At 54.5% G+C, this 19,865-nt stretch overlaps 1 protein-coding gene across 1 annotated transcript; it reads left to right on the forward strand.

Annotated features, from left to right (window-relative positions):
• Positions 1-442: 442 nt before the first annotated feature.
• Positions 443-1,951, forward strand: Kcnf1 (potassium voltage-gated channel modifier subfamily F member 1). The gene has a single exon (XM_042680867.1). It carries the CDS (start codon positions 446-448, stop codon positions 1,949-1,951), a length of 1,506 nt encoding a protein of 501 aa, XP_042536801.1. The 5' UTR covers positions 443-445.
• Positions 1,952-19,865: the final 17,914 nt, after the last annotated feature.

The following is a 19,865-nucleotide window of genomic DNA, read 5'->3' on the forward strand; positions in this document are numbered from 1 at the left end:
TTGACGTCAGCCGGAATCCCTATTGTGTTTAGGAGCGGGCTCGGGCACAGAGCCTAAGTTCGTCCTCTGCGCGCACCTCGGCGCACCTCGGCGGCGGCGGCCGGCGCGGGTCCCGCAGCTCCCAGCTCCGAGCAACCCCCGCCCCGCCCCCGCCCCGCCGCCCGCCCGCGCGCCCCGGAGCCCGCCACCCACCGGGGGACCCCCGACTCCAGGAGCCGACGCTGCGGATCGCGCCGCGCAGGCGTCATCCGGGGGTGAGAGGTGAGAGGACCCCTCATCCCCCCAGCGCCCCCGATCGCCCCGCGCGCCCGGGTGCCGGCCCGGGGCGCCCCGGCCGGGCGCATGCCTCCCCCGCCGCGCGCCCCGGCCCCTCGCCGCCCGCTCTGAGCGCCCGGCGCGCCGCGCGCCGCGGAGACCCGCCGCGGAGCCGGGGATGGCGGGGACGATGGACGGCTCGGAGGAGCGCAGCCTCCCGGAGCCCGGCAGCCCGGGCTCGGCGGCGGCGGCGGCGGCGGGCGACGACATGGAGATCGTGGTGAACGTGGGGGGCGTGCGGCAGGTGCTGTACGGAGACCTGCTGAGCCGGTACCCGGAGACCCGGCTGGCCGAGCTCATGACCTGCCTGGCGGGGGGCTACGACACCATCTTCTCCCTGTGCGACGACTACGACCCCGGCCGGCGCGAGTTCTACTTCGACCGGGACCCGGACGCGTTCAAGTGCGTCATCGAGGTGTACTACTTCGGAGAGGTGCACATGAAGAAGGGCATCTGCCCCATCTGCTTCAAGAGCGAGATGGACTTCTGGAAGGTGGACCTCAAGTTCCTGGACGACTGCTGCAAGAGCCACCTGAGCGAGAAGCGCGAGGAGCTGGAGGAGATCGCGCGGCGCGTGCGCCTCATCCTGGACGACCTGGGCGGGGACGCGGCGCCGGGCCGCTGGCGCCGAGGCCAGAAGAGCGTCTGGAAGTTCCTGGAGAAGCCCGAGTCGTCGCGCCCGGCCCGCGTGGTGGCCGTGCTGTCCTTCCTGCTGATCCTGGTGTCCTCCGTGGTCATGTGCGTGGGCACCATCCCGGAGCTGCAGGTGCTGGACGCCGACGGCAACCGCGTGGAGCACCCCACGCTGGAGAACGTGGAGACGGCGTGCATCGGCTGGTTCACGCTCGAGTACCTGCTGCGCCTCTTCTCCTCGCCCAACAAGCTGCACTTCGTCCTGTCCTTCATGAACATCGTGGACGTGCTGGCCATCCTGCCCTTCTACGTGAGCCTCACGCTCACGCACCTGGGCGCGCGCATGATGGAGCTCACCAACGTGCAGCAGGCCGTGCAGGCGCTGCGCATCATGCGCGTGGCGCGCATCTTCAAGCTGGCCCGCCACTCCTCAGGCCTGCAGACCCTCACCTACGCCCTCAAGCGCAGCTTCAAGGAGCTCGGCCTGCTGCTCATGTACCTGGCCGTGGGCATCTTCGTCTTCTCGGCGCTGGGCTACACCATGGAGCAGAGCCATCCCGAGACCCTGTTTAAGAGCATCCCGCAGTCCTTCTGGTGGGCCATCATCACCATGACCACCGTGGGCTACGGGGACATCTACCCCAAGACCACCCTGGGCAAGCTCAACGCCGCCATCAGCTTCCTGTGCGGGGTCATTGCCATCGCGCTGCCCATCCACCCCATCATCAACAACTTTGTCAGGTACTACAACAAGCAGCGCGTCCTGGAGACGGCCGCCAAGCACGAGCTGGAGCTGATGGAGCTCAACTCCAGCAGCGGGGGCGAGGGCAAGGCCGGGGGCTCGCGCAGCGACCTGGACGCCCTCCCGCCGCCACCAGAGCCTGCCGCCAAGGAGCCGCCCAGCTGGGGCGGCAGCCGGCTGAAGCTGTCCCACAGCGACACCTTCATCCCCCTGCTGACAGAGGAGAAGTACCATAGGACCCGGCTGCAGAGCTGCAAGTGAGGGCGGGGGTGGGGGCGGGAGCAGAAATGGACGGGACAGTGGATGGATGGACCCACTGTGTCAGGCATGTTGGCAGCTGCCGGAGAGGGTCTGCCCGTGTCCCCCAGCTCTCCACCCTGAACAGACTCTCCTAAAGGCCTCTCTGGGCTCCTTTACCAGGGCTGGGAAAGCCTCCTTGCTGCCAGCTATCCAGGAGCAGGACGTGGGGTTCAGGAGCCAGAGGGCAGTATGGGACAAATGGGGTGTCCTGGCTGTGGACAGGAGCCACGCTTGTTCCCGTGTCCCCTTCTGTAAAAGCTCCCTGCTCCATGCACCCCTCCCCAGTGGTGTGAGTTTCATCTTGGGCTGGCTGAGGCCCCAAAGGAGCTCCACCCCCCCTCCACTCAGTGCCAGGCCAGGAGGTAAGGAAGCAGCCATGGGGCGGCCGGCACTATCTTTAGTGGAGAGCTCATTGAAGAGGAACTCTGAGGCGGGACTCAGCGTGCCAAGGTGCCCTGCCACGTTCCAGGAGGCTAGGCCCGTCAGATCTTCTTGTTCCCTTCTGGGGACAGCTGGCTTTCTGAGTGCTCCCGGCAGGAAGCAGAGCACAGGGGCCTGTCATCCTGAGCAGCAGCGAGGTCACACAACTCCCCGGTGTGTCCAGAGATCCTGCTAGATGGGCATTCCTGCTTCACAGGTGGAGAAACTGAGGCCCAGAGATTCCGTGCTGTGTCTGGTGATCTCCAGATTCACGTGTTCTCTCCGATGCTGGATGGTCTTGGAGAGCTCAGGGGGAAGGTCTGAGCCTCTTTGGGGGGCTACTTTCCCTCTGTCCTTAATTCTACCCTGATAGCATGGCTCCCCAGAGGTTCACCGTCAGCCATTTCTGGGGGAAGTGGGAGGGAGAAGCCAAACAAATGGGAATTTGAGTCCAGTGAATGAGGAAAATGGGAGTTGTCTTAGAACTTAAAGGCTTTTGTTGAGTACCACCCCCCCCCCCCTTTAGCTGAGTGGCTTTAGACTTGCCTATTTGTGTCTCTGATTCTCATTCTGGTTATTTCCAAAATGGAGATATAAAATAATGACCTCAGAGAGCCATGGTTTCTAGCCGAGCCCCTGGAACTTAATGGCAGCTGTCCTGTTGTCTTGTGCCGGAAAGGAGGTGCGTCCTCCAGTTGTCTCCTGTGGGCTGGGCTGGGTGAGCAGGAGGAGAGGGCCGAGCCCTGCACTGGGGTACAGGGCAGAAGCATAAATGGAGAAATGGGGGCCAGCCACCCTACCAGGCTGCTCTCTCCTTCCCTGGGCCCAGGTTTCCTCCATGCATATGGAAGAAAGATGGTTTCCTGGGCCCCTTCTACATCTGCCCTTCTAAGATCTGGGGTTGCTATTGCTTATGGTGGGGACTCTAGGGAGAGGCTGCCCATGCTGGAGGGGTTCTTGGTGGGGAGGTCTTGCGCTGGAGCTAGGGTCTTCCCCATGGGGGACAGAGGCAGCCTGGCTCATAAGTGGACGGGCTGTGTAGCAGGTATGTTGATGGCTGCTCTAGAGGGGCTCTCCTGGGTCCCGTAGTCCTCCTCCTCTTGGAGAATTCTGAAGGCCCCCTGGCACTTCTGACCAGGCTGGCTAAGACTAGGAGTGCCCTGACCACACCAAGTCCTATTAAAGGAGGGAGGAGGAGATGGGGGAAGGGAGGGAAGGGGCTGGGAGGCAGATGGGGGTGTGGTCTGCAATCCTGGGACATAGTGGGGTTGGTGAATGGGTGGCTTGCTCCCGTGTGCTCCCTTTCCCCTGAATCGTGGTCAGCCTGGAGCCAGTGCTGGCCCAAGAGCTTGCCCCTGCAAGACCGAGGAGTCCCGGGAAGGTAGAGCCCGCAGGGTGGCCTGGGAAGAGGCTGCTTTCTCTGACACCTGTAACAGCAAGATGAGGCCAGCACCGGCCAGTCCTTCTTTCTCTAACCCTGTCTCGGAGCTCATCTCTTCCAAGGAGTTAGAGATGAAATCCCAGAGGAGCAAGCCGATTGGCCGAGATCTCCATGAATTAGGGTCCGAGAGGATCCTGGTCCCTGAGCAACCTGCCAGGCGATAAATAGTCCTCAGACACTTTCCCTAGAGGAGCAGCCTAGGGTCTTAAGAAACCAGGAAAAAAAGGGTGGCCCGCAGTCTGGGCTGTAACTCAGAACCACTTGGGAGAGCTTTAAAAACTCAGCATCCAGGTAGCACCCCATCCCTATGAAAGTAGAATCTTTGGGGGTGATACCCAGGTGTCAGTGTTTTTTATTAACGTTAAAGCACCCGTGAGTCTCCGGTGATCTTGTGTCTGTGGAGCTGGGCTGGCCGCTGCCATCCTGGAGTCCAGCAAGCTCCCAGTGCAGCGCCTGAGGCTCCGGGAGCCTGCGCGGAGGAACATGACGCTGGGTTTACACTGGGTGAACTCGTGGCCCCAGAGCTGATCATCGCCTGTGTTTGTACAGCCCGTGAGTTTCAACTGGTTTTTATCGTTTTCAATGGTTGAAAAAGAAACCTAGAGGAAGAATAACTCCTGTGACCCAGGTACGAAGACCCATGGACGTTTGAGGTAGCTGTGTGGGTGCACACCATTCACATTTCATCGTCCACAAATAAAGTCTTACTGGAATCAATCGTACATACTATTGCCTATTTGTCCTGGGGCTGTGGATGGCTGCAGTCGAGTGCCAGACAGAACAGAGGTGACAGATCAGGGGGCCCTCGGAGCCCAGCGAGACCCTTGACAGAGGAAGCTCAGCAACTCGAGGCTGAAGCTAAGGACATCTGAGGAGGGCTTTGAAGAATGAGTAGGAGGCCTCCCAGAGGGTAAATGGGAAGGGCGTCCTAGGTTTCAGGGGCAGTAGGAGAGGCCGGCTGCAGAGAGCGCCATGCAGGCACACACAGGCCCTGTCCCCGCTCCTTTCCTTCCTTCCCGCACCTGCACCTGCTATCCCGTTTGCCTGCACTCAGAGCCAGCCCTGGCCCCCCTGTGAAGCCGGGGTTCCTGACCCATGGCCACACGCCGGGCCCAGGACTCACACATCACACTGGTCTCCGCGGTGGACATTAGTGTACATCCCGTGACTTTCTGACCGTTCTTGAGAGGCAGCATCATGCTTCATGGAGTTGCAGAAGGTAACAGGAAGGTGGGGGTGTCATGGAGGGTGGCCATCCATTGCAGCGATGGGAGCTGGGCCCCTGAGCTGTGTACTTTCGAGTGACAAGCCATTCAGTACAGTCGAATGGGGACTTAGCTCTGTCTGCTTCTGATAATGTTGGGAACACACAGTGAATGTCATTCCAGAAAGGAGAGTGGTGAATGCGAGTGCGTGTGTGTGTGTGTACACGCATGTGCACACGCACACTACAAGTGGATTCCTGACTGCTAAGTGAAATGACACATGGTGGCAGTTTCACAAATAATTGCATTTAAGCTTCTGAATAACTCCAGGCTGCAAACTAGCTATCCTCAGACTTGTCAGTGGGGAAACTGAGGTCCAGAGGACAGAAGTCACAGGCTGCTATGAGAGGCCGGAGCCACGCCCAGAGCTGCTGCTGGCACATGCATCTGAAGCTGATGGCCCCTGTCTCGCTCTCTGTGGGTTCCACCTCGGGGCTGGCCCACGCTCCCCAATAAGTTGAAGGCGATGGTCATCATTCTGTCTTTCCAGAACATGTCCCTTCAAAGCGAGTGCACTGGCTCTCACGGTGTTTTGCAAGAAAGGAAAGACATTTTCATGATGAGCTGCGTGCGCCGCGCGATGCTTGGGAAGTGCAGGATTCAGCACCTGTCCTGGTGGGGTAAAGGTCATGGGTTCGTTGCCCTTGCAGGGGACTTCCAGCGTAGGGCTGTGAGTTGGGTCCTTCACCCCCACCGTGCTGGGAAGGGCTGCCACCCTCCTCCCCGGCTCCCCGGATGATAACCATGGCTCCTGGCGTCTCCCAGGGAGACGGGATGAGAAGCTTCCACAGGCCTCCCACCTGTCGCCTGTGGGCAGACAGCTCCACACGCCGAGCGCCTGGCGACACACTTCACCAGCCGATTCTCAGAGGCGGAAGAACCCAACTCTCTGCTGCAGCAGCCTGGGATGGGGCTGCAGGGGTGAAGTGGGCTTCCGTAAGGGGGAAAAAAAACAAACACGAACCGGACACTGGCAACGCACGCCTGTCATCCTAGCTACTGCAGAGGCTGGGAGCTGAGCATCTCACAGGCAAGGCAGGAATGGCAGTGAGACGCTCATCTGCAATGAACCAGCGCAGAGCTGGAAGTGGAACTGTGGCTCAGGCGAGGTAGCAGCAGACTTGAGCGAAAGAGTCAAGGCTGAGTTCAAACACCCCGCTCCCCCCCAAAAAACCCAACAAGAACAAACAAACAAAAAACCGGGGGCCTCTGAGCAGAGTCTTTCTTGGTTTTGTGGCCATCCATGACTATGTCTGACTCTTTCCACTTGGAAACCGTTTATCCTCAGTTTTACAGATGGGGAAACTGAGGCACAGAGGATAGAAGTCACAGGCTGCTGCTGGTGGCAGTGGCAGGAGCTAGGCCCAGAGCCTGCAGCTGTGGCCAGGAAGACAGGACTGCTGGGCCAGCTCCGGCAATCCGTGGGACCCCAGAGTCAGGGAATTGCGTGTGGGCACCCCATATGGAGAGGTGGGTGTGGCCTCCAGCCCGGCCAGCGCCCCGCAGCCCCGCCCCTCTCTCCTGTATGGAGCAGTGTCCCATGCCAGGAAGAGAGGCCCACGGCCACCACGGGGACCGCTGAGTCTCCACACGGGAATTTACAGCCCTGCCAGCCCTGCCAGGTTTCTCGGCAGACGCTCGCTGCCCCGCCCGCTGTCAAGGATGGCTGGGCCCGAGCTGCATTTGCTGCATTTGCCACTGTGACAGCCCGGGCGGGGGAGGCGCAGCCCTCAGCAGCCAGGCCGCGCTCCAGCTGGCACGCAGGCTGCTGAACTATCAGCAGTGGCCACAGATGTCTGCGGCTGCTGGCTGGGTTTGGCTGGGCGACCTCACCTGGCCTCAGTACCCAGGTCCCAGAGGAAGCCCGGATGGGCCCTGGCAGCCAGGATATCCCCCCCTCTGTCTCTCTCTCTCTCTCTGTCCTGGCTTTGCTCTTTCACTCCAAGGTAGCACTCTCTGCTTGAGCCACAGCTCCACTTCCAGTTTTTTAATTTATGTTTTGCGGGTTAATTGAAGGTAAGGGTGGCACAGGCTTTGCTGTCTGAGCTGGCTTTCAACCTCAATCCTCAGGTCTCAGCCTCCTAAGCACCTAGAGTTATAGGTGGCACTTGGCTTAAGCTCAGTCTTTAAGATACATCAGTGGCTTCCCCCGCTGCTTGGTGGGTGAGAAGGTGCCGGAGGGAGCCCTCCCTCCCTCCTTCCCTTTCGTGTCTCCTCGGGGGGCTCGGGTGAGAGTGGGGGGGGGGCTGAGCTTGGCGCTCACATTCTACCGCGGCACACCCCCACGCCCTCACCTGCTGTCCCCCACTAGCCCCGCCTCACTGCTAGGCCTGTTTCCGGGCCCTCCTGCCTAAGGACCGTCCTTTGTCCCATTGCCCTCGCTGTCCTCCAGCCAGGATCTCCCCTCGGCCTCTGGACCCTGTTGCCTGTCCTGTCCTGCTCCAGAGGCCAGGCCCCTGCCTGGGCTCCATCCCTGCATGCAAAGGGCAGTCCTGGTGCTGGCGGAGCCGACGCTGCTCAGAACTGACCATCTCCATGGAGGTTCTGGATTGTGGCTCCAAGGGCGGCCTGGGACCCGCGTCCCTGTCACCTGCCCTGGACGTGGGGGAGGGGTGCATGCCATCCTCTCAGCATCCGGGCACAGCTGCTGGCTCAGCCCAGACCTTTGCTGAGAACTCGCGGCCTTTTAGGGGACAAAGTGCACAGCCAGAGCGGGGGGGGGGGGGGGGGGCGGCGTACTTGTTCCATGTGTTACTTTGAGGGCCATTTAGTGTTTCGCTCTGGAAGCGTCTAGAATTCTCTGTATCTTTGGTATCCAGAAATTCTTGCATAAATTCTTGTCTAGAAAGTAAGCTTTAGCCTTCCAGTGTTTGGATGTGATTTTCAATTGGAAGACACAAGTCTTTCTTTAGATAGAGAAATAAGCTTCCGCTTCTATTATCATGCTATTTATCTCCTGAATTATTATTGTTATTATTCCTCCTCCTCCTTCTCTTACTAGATCAATTGGACATATATATTACTTTATGTGTGTCTCGTTTTGTATATGTTGGGTTTGTGTGTGTGTGTGTGTGTGTGTGTGTGTGTGTGTTTCTTCACACACACAGCCTTTCTGTACTTGAAGATTTTGTTGGCTTTATTGCTTCATTATCAATTTGGTGTTCAACTCTATTTTATTCTTCATCTAATTAGAGGTTTTAAATGTGATTCTAAGAAATCTTTGTTTTCACATTCCTGTCTCCACATTGGTTCATGCTCTCATCCAAGAGAATGCCAGTGAATTTGTTTATTTGTTTGTTTTTGTGCTGATACAGGCCTCTCTCTCTCTCTCTCTCTCTCTCTCTCTCGCTCTCGCTCTCGCTCTCTCTCCCTCTCTCTCAGCTTTTTTGGTCAAGATTGATGCTCTATCCTATGAGCCACAGCTTCATATCCAGCTTTTTACTAGTTAATTGGGGATAAGAGTCACGTGGACTTTCCAGCCCAGGCTGGCTGAGAATCATGATCCTCAGATCTCAGCCTTCTGAGTAGCTAGGATGACAAGCGTAAGCCACCAGCTCCTGGTTTTATGGAGCCTGCGCCGCTAGGGCCAGCACAGGTAAGAGCAGCGTTGCTCCGGTGTCTACTCCTGGGTGGACAAACTTGGACTTTGGGCCAAGAGAGATCCCAGCTCCACTTCCTCCCTGGGTCAGCCCAGGGTTATGAGGCACAATCCTGACTTGTCTAACTTCAGCTTCTCATCTGTAAAATGGGCTTGTGGTCCAGATGTGGGCTGGGCTCCTGCTGGCCCCAAACTCTTGCATATTAATGGTGGCTGTGTCACAAATGGTGGTGCAAAGATGACACTGCCCTCTGCACCCTTCCTTCTGGGTGGTAAATTGCCTTGTTATTCTCTACCGGCAGAGCTGTCTCGCTTTGTGATTATGTACATATATATAGAAAGCGATGGATGGATGTATTTTCGTCATTTCTGGCAGATTCTCATGCATATTCAAATCCAAGCGTTTGGGATTCTGGGAATGATTCAAAGGTTTGTAGCACAATGGGATTGATCTTAATATAGCTCTCTTACCAAAGAATGAGATTCCACCTGGTCTCCTCAATACCTCTAGTCTGGGCTGGGCTGGAAGACCAAAAGACTCAGCAAACTTCCAGCCCGGACCTCATGAAGGCTCAGCCGGCAGGGTGGCGGAGAACATACCCCACCCTTCCCCTCCTCCCCTCCCCCCCTTCCCCCTGCTTTCCTTCTTTCTTCATCTTCCTTTCTGTAGAGAGCCTGAGGTGGAGAGGGGCGTTGCTGAGCTCCCGGTCTGGACTGCCCCCCCCTCCAGCACCATGGTACAGGTCACGTGTGCCTGCTCCTGCCACACCAGAAACACCGCTTTGCCTACGTGGACGCTCACCACACAGGTCGCTGTTTAGTGGCCGTCCCCGCTGTTCCCTGGAGGCCTGCGCTTATGAGTGTGCATGGGGGGCCTTGCCCGTGGCGGGATGAATAAGTGAATGAACAAATGAAACGGAAGTGGGAGGGCTTCAGTGCCACATGGGGAGTGAGTGTGGCGGGAATGAATGGATGAGCTGGCGGCGGGAATGAATGGGAGCGCATGAATGAGTCACCAGCCGAATAAGTCAAGGTCTCCCGGCAGCGGCAGGGGAAAATGCCAGAAGCCCATTGCCTCCCCGGGGCAGAGCGGGGCTCCGAGCTGCGCCGCAGGTTCAGGACTCTCCAGGAACATTCCAAAGCGCGGGTGAGACGTGACGCCCACAGGACGCCGCTGACACAGGCAGAAGTGCTGTGAGCTGCAGCCGCTGCAGCTCCGGACACAGAAGACCATCGCAACCGAGCCCCTCTCCCGGCTGAGCGGGGCGCAGGACGCCTGCCCCAGACGGACAGGGAGAACACCGCCACCCCCGGGAGGTGCGACGGTGAGGACTGTCATGTTTTTGTAACTAGAGGACTTAAGATGTGGCCTCGTCCTCCTCCCTTTTGCCCTTGCCCATCACTTTCCTTCTTCTCAGTCTCCCCGATGGGTCACCTCACCTCTCTGAGCTTTGCTTCTTAATACAGTTATTAGCCTGTTGCTGGTGCCAGTTAGAGGATGAAGGCATCTCTTGCAGACATTTCTGTGTGCTGGTACAGGGGCTTGAACTCAGGGCCTTCCCTGTCATGCTTTCCTGGCTGTTTTGCTCAAGGCTGGTACTTTGCTGCGTGAGCCGCACCTCCCCTTGCTCTTTGCAGGTTTTATCTTGTGGAGGACTCACAGCCTTCCCGCTGTCTGCTGCCACCACCTCCTCACGCCCACCCAAGTGTGTCCAGAAGGAACTTGTGATCACAGCTCGTGCTGGTGACAAGGGTGTGTAACTTCGGGGTACAGGAAGGGCTCTGGGTGCCACTTGTTGGCTCGAAGACTCTATTTCCAAGACACCTCCATGGAACAGGGAGATAGACAGATCGTGGCAAATAGACTGTTCCAGAAATGGACGGCTCTCTGCTCTGTGACCCCTACAAAGCTTTGCTGCCAAAAAAGTCACGGCATGTGCTGAGAACTCAGTCATTTGAACCAAATGTGTCTGAGCTATCAAACAGAATAGAATGGAGTAAAAAGCAAAGGCTTTGGGGTCAGGCCTGCTTTGGGGTCAGTGTGAATTAGAGGAAGCACAGGTTTGAGGACCAGTTATCCTTCCAGATTCTTCTGGGTACGTGCAGGTGACATGAAGGGGAGTAGATTATATTCAACCTGTAAGCCAAGAAGAGAACTGAGAGGAGTCTGTGCCAAGCTGCTGCCTACTATAGGAAGGGAGCTAGGCGAAACTGCCCCCCCAAGGGTTACTGTGTGCCCAGCACTGAGCTGACTACTGTGCACCCAGTACCTCCTTTGTCCTTATCACACACGTTCAGGTGTAAATTGACATTCTTGAATCCCTGTTAATTGAGGGGATGAGCCCGAGATACATGTCAGAGTTGAGCTTTAAACACAGAACAGGGTTTAGAAACAAAAAGAAATCTCCACATAACTCAGAGGCGGGGAAGTGCTGAGCAGGGACGAGCAGGTGCCCTGTCACTGTCTGTTGCTGTCTAAAGTGGGCACCGCTTTGAAGACACCGAGGGCTTAGCAGGCCGGGCATTCTCTGCACTGTCCCCCTGTGTCACAGAACCAGAGCCTCCCACAGCGGCTCCTGACACCAAACCTCCAGTCGGGCAGAATAAGTCCTTAAAGATCGTTTTCTCTAGCGTGTAGCCTGGCTGTTAAGCAAGCCTGATTAGTAGTTACTTTGCCCAAGTCAGCAGCCCCCAGAGGCAGAGGCCATGGGACTGCGAGTGGCCAGCCTTCCAGCTTCTTCTGCACTTGTGAACCCCAGCTCTGACACTCTCAGTGCTGTTTGAAGTCCTGAAGCCAGAGGCCCAAGGCCCCACTCGTGGTGTGACCAAGCTGTCATCCTTGTGGGGGCCTGTTTCCCTCGTTTGGTAAATGGTGCTAACCATGTGGCCCGCATGGCTGCTCTTTGCTGACTCTGTGCAGCCCACCAAAGCCAGGGGACTTCACTGATGTGTGGGGTGTCTGGGATGAGCCACAGGGCACTTCTGGGCAGGAGACCACCTCTGTGAGATCATGCCACAAAGAATTGGGATCACCTGCCAGGGTGTGGGCTTTGTCTGGAAGCTACCGGGACCTGCTGATTGTCCAGCAGGGCATGAAAAGATCCAATTCTTTTTTTTTTTTTTTTTTGGGTCCAGTCGTGGGGCCTGAACTCTGGGCCTGGGCGCTGTCCCTCAGCTCTTCAGCTCAAGGCTAGCACTCTACCACTTGAGCCGCAGTGCCACTTCCGGCTTTTTTTTTTTCTTATGTGGTGCTGAGGAATCGAACCCAGGGTCTCGAGCATGCAAGGCAAGTGCTCTACCACTGAGCTACCTTCCCAGCCCCAAAGGGGAATTTTTTTTTGTTGTTGTCCTGGGGCTTGAACTCAGGGCCTGGGTACTGTCGCTGAGCCTCTCTGTGCTCAATGCTCTACCACTTAAGCCATTCCAATTCTTACTTAATGGGAAAACGCTGAAGCCAGGGTGACAATGACTGTGGAGAAGGGGAGGAAGGGGGAGGAATAGACCATGGAGGCCAGTCAGGAGGCCAAGGCACTTCTTTCTGGGATAGGGGGCCTCCAGTGGCATCAGAAACAAGGTGATCTGTCAAGGGGAAGAGGCGGCAACAACATCAGCACCCCACACAGTTTGAGGATCTGGGGAACCTGTCGTGGAGTTGGCAGGGTGAACACTAGGCTGTGTTCAGGTGAAGGTGATGGCGTCCACACTGGTTTTCTGAGAAGAGAGCGATCTCCAGACCACTGCAGAAACGTGAGCCCCTGGCTGCGCAAGAGCACCTTAAATTCCGACATGGAAAGGGCAGTCCTGAACACCGGTGGGGAGGACAAGTAACCCATCCCGGCCGGGGGACCAGAGGGCTGAGGAAGAGACCCAGGGCCTTCTGTGGTGCAGGTTCTGAGCTCCAGATCAAAGAAAAGGCTGAGGTGTACAGTAGGCATGGCTGTCATGCGTTATCTGTGAGCTCAGAAGCAACAGCACGCTGTCCTGCAGTGGCGTCTGTTTATACTCTGACTTAGCCCGCACTAGCACCTGACCAAATATGGCCTCAAGGGCACCTAAGGCAGCGCATGTGCACATGACTCCAGGTTACAGGAGTGTGCTGAGCCAGCTGAATCGCAGGCCTGGGGAAGTGTAGGCCAGAAGCCCTCTGGAAGTTACGGTGAGAGAGCCTGACCTACTGTATTTCCCCTACACTTTCTCTCAGGGGAAGCTGAATGACACACACAGGGACTGGCAGGCAGAGCTTGTGCTATTTCTGGTCCTGACATCAACTCCCTCTTGGACTTCTGGTAACTTCGATCTAGGCTCTATGCTTGGGCTGCTAGCTCTGGCTCTCAGCAGCCTGGTGGTCTCTCAGCCTCTTGATGGAATGACCCAATCTCTGTGATTGTTTCTGAGTACGCAGGGCCTAGGGTGGCCAGGGCAGACTATCTATTAGACCTTGACACATCTCCTTGATGAATATAGAACTATGCTCATCTTATCAGAGAGGGAACAGAGGGTCCAGCAAAACACCCAAGGGTCCCTCATGGTAGAGGCTGGGATGGTTGAGCTCGAAATAGAAGTGGCCACTAAGAAAAGACATTTGTCTATTTGCTTTATTTTTTCCCTTTGTTATTTTTAAATTATTTAAATGTTTTATTATCTTTAGTTGTACAAAGGGGTTTTAATGATCTATTTGCTTTGTTTCATGCATAAACACCACTCATACCTGTAATCCTAACTACTCAGGAGGCTGCGATCTAAGGATCAGGGTTGAAAGCCAGCCTATGCAGAAAAGTCTATGAGACTCTTTTTTTTGGGGGGGGGAGGTCCGGTTGTGGGGCCTGAACTCTGGGCCTGGACGCTGTCCTTCAGCTTTTCAGCTCAAGGCTAGCGCTCTACCACTTGAGCCACAGCGCCACTTCTTGCCTTTTTCTTTTTGCTTATGTGGTGCTGAGGAATTGAACCCAGGGCCTCACGCATGCAAGGCAAGCGCTCTACCACTGAGCCACCTTCCCAGCCCTATGAGACTCTTATGTCCAATTAAAAACAAAAATCTGGAATTAGAGCTGTGGCTCAAGTGACAGAGCACTAGCCTTGAGAAAACAAAACTCAGAGACAGCACCCAAGCCTTGACAAGCACAAGGGAAGGAAGGAAGGAAGGAAGGAAGGAAAGACTACAGGGAAGAGAAAGAGAAAAAGAGAGAGAGCAACCATGCCATGTCACTTTTCAGTTGAGAGCCATCTTCTACGCATTCTTCATTTCCTTGGCTCATGACCCCCACAGAGCAGAGATCAGCTTGCTGAGACCAGGGAAAGCAATCTTAAAGTCCTCAGATTGCCTCCTGCCTCCAGTACACACAGTTTTAAATCACAAAACCTAGCCAAAAGCATCGATAGAAGATAACTACATGGAACGACACTCTCTTTATATGGATACTTTAGGCTGCAGAGTTAGAGATGGTGCCCAAAAATGGAACCTCAGCCTTGAATGGTTCATGGCATCCCCTAATTCATGCCAGCCTCCTAAGCACTCCATGTCATTGGCTAGGTGGATAAATAGTGATGTGTGGGAGTGAAGGGATGGATGGATGGATGGACTGATAAGTACATGGATAGATAAATGGATGAAAAGATGGGTAAATTGATTGATAGATGGGTAAATGGATGGATAGATAGGTAAATGGATGGATGGATGGTAAATGGATTGATGAATGGGTAAATGGATGGATGGATGGGTAAATTGAAATGGATTGATGGATGGGTAAATGGATGGATGGATGGTAAATGGATTAATGGATGGTAAATGGATGGATGGATGGATGGGTAAATGGAAATGGATGGATGGATGGGTAAATGGATGGATGGATGGTAAATGGATGAATGGATGGGTAAATGGGTGGATAGATGGATGAGTAAATGGATGAATGGATGATAAAGGGATGGATGGATGGTAAATGGATTGATGGCTGGGTAAATGGATGGATGGGTAAATGGATGGATGGACAGACTCATAAGATGACGTCTCTTCTTGCCATCACTTAAATCTGCCATCTAATCCTCTTCCAGGAAGTCTTTCCTGACTATCCTGTCCCATGTGACCAAGTCTCTTTGAAATCACTCTCACAAGGAAGACCACCTATGGCAGCTTTAAAACAACAACAATAATGCAAAGAAGACCCTCTAATGTGTCTGAAGTCTCTTTGCTTCTACACTGTGAGCTCCTTAGGAATAGGGGTGGTGTCTTTTCTTGTGCTGCTTTGTCTTCCTCTGCTTCTGGCCGGGAACTCCAGCCAGTGGTTGCTGGGTGTGGGAGGTTGGCCAGGCATGCTCTCCCTGCCGCCCAGAGCTGGAGAAACGCTACCCTGGAGCGGTGAAGAGCCAGGCCACCCACCTGCTACATCCAATTGGCCAGGTAAAATCTGTCTGTCTCTCAGGAACCCACCGCTGCAGGCCAGGAGAGGACTGGCCGATAACCGGTGTTCCATCTCTCCAGCCTGGCTTCTTCAGGTGATTTGTTCTCTTGTGAGGAGAGGCTCAGATTTCGTTTTTCTTCTCTTTGCCTGTTCAGAAATGTGCTGTGTGGGTGGAGTTGTGTGTGTGAGAGTGTGAATGTGTGTGTATAGGAGTGTGGATATGTGGTAGGTCCCTGGTTCTGACCCAGGCTAAGTGTCTGGACCGCCCCTGCTCTGGCCTTGCCCTGGTACGTGAGCTCTTGACTTGTAGAGAGCTCCAGGCTGATCGCGCATTGTGGCGCCAGGCTCTGCCCCTGCACTTTCTCCATTCGGTCCCCAGCCTTGGTGACATCACTCATGATGTCGGAGGTGCCCTGTGCCATCTGGACCCCCATCCTCCATGCCGCACTCTGGCTCCTACACACCAAGAGGAAGGTGTCTCTCTTCCCAAAGCGGAAGCCGTAGCCACAGCGATGGGGAGGAAGGGACCGGCTTCCCAGGCTCAGACACAGGATAGACTTAGCCCGCATCTCATGGCTGGAGTGAAGGCATCAGCTTTCAAACCTGGCACCAGTCGCAGCGCTGGGGTGGGTCAGCTGCACTAACCGTGCCTTTGCAGATGCCATGCAGCTGCTGCGGGCTTGGGAACCCACCCCACGGTGTATCCATCTGCAGCAGACTGAGGAAGCCACTCTGGACAGGATCCACTTGGCCATTCAGTGCCAGTCAATAGTCCCAGGCGCCAGAAACTGGGCAGAGAGGGGCCAAGGGATGTGGTGGTAGGGGACGTATGGTCCAGAGGAGAAGTCGCAGGACGGAGGATACCAGTGCTTAGATTCCAGCTATTGATGGCACAGCTCCAAGCCGCAGCCCAAACCTTGAGCCCAGGAGCCGTGGCATAGGGGAGGGCAAGACACTAGAGAAGGATTGTGGGCATTTGCCAAATACTCACAAAACATGCTATGTTCCAGCACTGGGCTGCTGTATGCCCTGGTCCTTGCCTGCTGAGTAGTTTGCCTAAGGCTACCTGGCTGGAAGCAGGTGGGAGCCAGGACAAACAACCCTATCACCACAAGGACTTAAAACCTGTTTTCATTCCTTTGCTCCTGGGTATCTTCCCCTACCCCTCTTCTCTCCTTTCTCCTTACCTCCTCCCTCTTTCTACCCCACTCTTCCCCTCCCCCTTCCCTCCCTCCTTCCCTCCCTACCTTCTTCCCTCCTTCCCTCCTTTCCTTCTTTTGTTCCTTCGTTTTTTTTGGTGTTAGGCATCTGGGCTGGCACTCTACCACTTGAACCATGCCTCCATGTCCAGTTTTTGGCTGGAGATAAGCATCTTTCCATTTTCTGTGCCTGGGCTGGCTCCAGATCTGGGCAAACTTCAGATCTCAGGCTCCTGCATTGGAGGATCACAGGCGTGAGCCACCTGTGCCCAGTTTGTGTCTTCACCAAATAACAAGACAAAAAATGATAACAAAAAAGAAGTTCAAAGAAGAGAGGGCTGACCACGGGGCTCGGGGGGCTGGGGTGCTGCACGTGGTGGGAAGGAAGGGATGCCGGCTCAGATGGGAAGCCAGCCATGCGGGGTTGAAGCTGCGGCCCTTACCCTGGTGTAACCGTTCCGGAGGCGTCCGATGGGATCTGTCAGCAATGTCTGGGCCCCTGCGTCTCCCTGTTGACAGAGCCCGCGGTCCCCACGCCACTGGAAGGTGGAGTGGAGCCGCCTCTCCCTCCGCCTCGGGGCCAAGCTCTTCAACTCCACAACGGCAAAGCCACAGCTGATGAAAGCCACGGGTGTTCGGCCCTCGGGAACATGGAACGCTTCACTTTGGGAGCGTGTCCCGGGCTCCAATGCCAGGAAGATTGCAAAGCAGCCAGGGCTTCCCGGCTCCGGGACAATCTCGAGTCTCTAGAGCCTTTCCCAGGTCCTCATCGCAGTCCACCCCGGCCCTCTTCCCTCTGCACTCCACCTCCCTGACCCTGCACGCCACTTCCTCTCCCTCCAGGAAAAGCTGGGTCCCAGGAGAAGCCACGTCTTCAGCGGGACATGGCCTCCAGGCAGGACTCAGGGCTGAGGAGCCACCCCCGACCACAGAGGGGCTATTTTGAGCCAGAAGGACAGGAGTCCTTCCATTATAGTCTGAATGTTTTCCCCTCCCCACCCCCAAATTCACGAGACTCTTACCCTCTCACATCCCACCTGGGTGTTTGGAGGTGCAGTCTCCTCTCAGCTTCTTTTTTTTTTTTTTTTCTGGTCGTGGGGCCTGAACTCTGGGCCTGGGCGCTGTCCCTCAGCTCTTCAGCTCAAGGCTAGCGCTCTACCACTTGAGCCACAGCGCCACTTCCGGCTTTTTTCTTTTTGCTTATGTGGTGCTGAGGAATCGAACCCAGGGCCTCGAGCATGCAAGGCAAGCGCTCTACCACTGAGCCACCTTCCCAGCCCCTCCTCTCAGCTTCTAAGATCCACGGCAGGCCTGTGATCACCGAGGGTGAGGCCCAGCTGAACAGAGCGGCCTCCAGCTCCACAAGTGTCTTTTTTAAATTTTTTTATTTAGTTATTTTGGGGCAGGGAGGAAAGCCAAGTTTTAAATAATGGAAAACCTGATGAGCAATTAGAGCAAAAAGTTTCTAATTGTGTGTGTGGGGAGGGGGGTTTACACCAGAATGTGCTATTTTCATTTCAAAAGAGTGGAAGAAGTTCATAAAGAAACTCATATCATAAAGGTACAGAAATCCCACATGGACTAAATACTGAGTATAAAAATAAATGATCTGGGAAGGTGGCTCCATGGTAAAGTGCTTGCCTTGCATGCATGAGGCTCTAGGTTTGATTCCTCAGCACCACATAAGCAGATAAAGCTGGAAGTGGCGCTGTGGCTCAAGTGGTAGAGTGCTAGCCTTGAGCTGAAAAGCTGAGGGACAGCGCCCAGGCCCAGAGTTCAGACCCCATGACCAACAAAAATAAATAAATAAACAAAGTACTAAAAAATTTAATACATATATATTTGAGGTAAGAAAGGATCAATTCGCTACACAAAGAGACTTCATTTGAATAAGCCCCTTTATGCATACAATGCTGCTTTTTTTAGTGTGTGCCAGTACCGGGGCTTGAACTCAGGGCCTGGGCACTGTCCTCTTGCTTTTTCACTCAATGCTGGCAATCTACCACTTGAGCCACACTTCCACTTTTAGCTTTTTGCTAGTTAATGGAGATAGGAGTCTCATGGACTTTCCTCTTTGTGCTGGCTTCAAGCTTCAAGTGGTCCTCAGTCTCCTGAGTAGCTGGAATTACAGGCAGGAGCCACGGGTGTCTGACTTATACAATGCTTCTTGATTATAATAATTTTATCCTTCTCCCAGAAACCATCAAGGATAAAGGTGGGAAGATGGCTCAGTGGTAGAATGCTTGCTTTGCACACCTGAGGCCCTGGGGCGATTCCTCAGCACCACATAAGCAGAAAAAGCTGGAAGTGGCACTGTGGCTCAAGTGGTAGAGTGCTAGCCTTGAGCTGAAGAGCTGAGGGACAGCACCCAGGACCGGAGTTCAGGCCCCACAACCGACAAAAAATAATTAATTAAAAAAGAATACCACACCATAAGTACAAACAGTTTACACCATTTGGAAAATATAGTCATCACATATATGGCTAGTAAGAAGTTCAACAGCCTTGATATACAAATAGCTGTCAAAAAAACAACAAAAGCCAGGCACTGGTGGTTCACACCTGTAAGGATTTTGGTTTGAAGCCAGTTAAGTCAATAAAGTTTGTGAGACTCTTATCTCCAATTAAGTACCAAAAAAAAAAAAGCCAGAAGTGGAGCCGTGACTCAAGTGTTAGAACGCTAGTCTTGAACAACAACAATAAAAATCTCAGTGTCCAGGCCCTGAGTTCAAGCCTCAGGACTGGCACAAAGGGGGAGAGAGAAGGAGGGGGAGAGAGAGAGAGAGAGAGAGAGAGAGAGAGAGAGAGAGAGAGAGAGAGAGAGAGAGAGAGAGAGAGAGAGAGAGAGAGGCTCCACAGAAAGGATATGGAAAAATACCACACACACACAGAAATAATTGATCAATATATAAATAGATATCTGACTGCATAATAACCAAGTAAATCCTAATTGAAATGCCATTTTCCTTATTCTTCAGTTGGCACGGATTTAAAATGACAGTAATTGGTTGTCAAGGATACAATAAATTGGCAATCTCACTGGCTGCTTTTAGGGCCATAAATTGATGCAACTTTCCTGGAGGAATTTTGAAAATACATTCAAAGGCCTTCATTGGAGTTGGTTGTGGTAGTGCATGTTTATAGTCCCACCAGTTACTTGGGAAACTGAGGCAGAAAGATGAGTTAAGCCCAGGAGTTCAACACCAGCTTGGGCAAGATAGCAAGAAGCTATCTCAAAGGCAAGAAAGCAAACAAAAGCAAAAAAGTATAAAAACACACTTTGAGGATTGACTTGATATAATTTTGAATACCATGTGTTACTATTCCAATCTGAAATACACTCTCCCCTCCTCCCCCGTTCATATTGTTATACTCTTGGTCCCCAGCTGGTGGTGCTATTTAGGGAGGTCGGAAACGTCAGGAGGTCCAGCCGTGTCTGCTTCCTGTCTTTCATGATGTGCCCAGCCTCTGCCACGCATGGAAGCTGCCACGATGTTCCTCCTGAGTGCTCAGGGCCAAGTGGCCAGGGACTGAACCACAATAAATCCCATCTTTAC

Source organism: Dipodomys spectabilis, unplaced genomic scaffold, assembly GCF_019054845.1.
Source record: "Dipodomys spectabilis isolate Male_0828 unplaced genomic scaffold, ASM1905484v1 ptg000066l, whole genome shotgun sequence".
Taxonomy (NCBI): domain Eukaryota; kingdom Metazoa; phylum Chordata; class Mammalia; order Rodentia; family Heteromyidae; genus Dipodomys; species Dipodomys spectabilis.

Coding starts and splice junctions, on each gene's coding strand:
- Kcnf1 (XM_042680867.1), top strand. CDS start 446: ATGGACGGCTCGGAGGAGCGCAGCCTCCCGGAGCCCGGCAGCCCGGGC.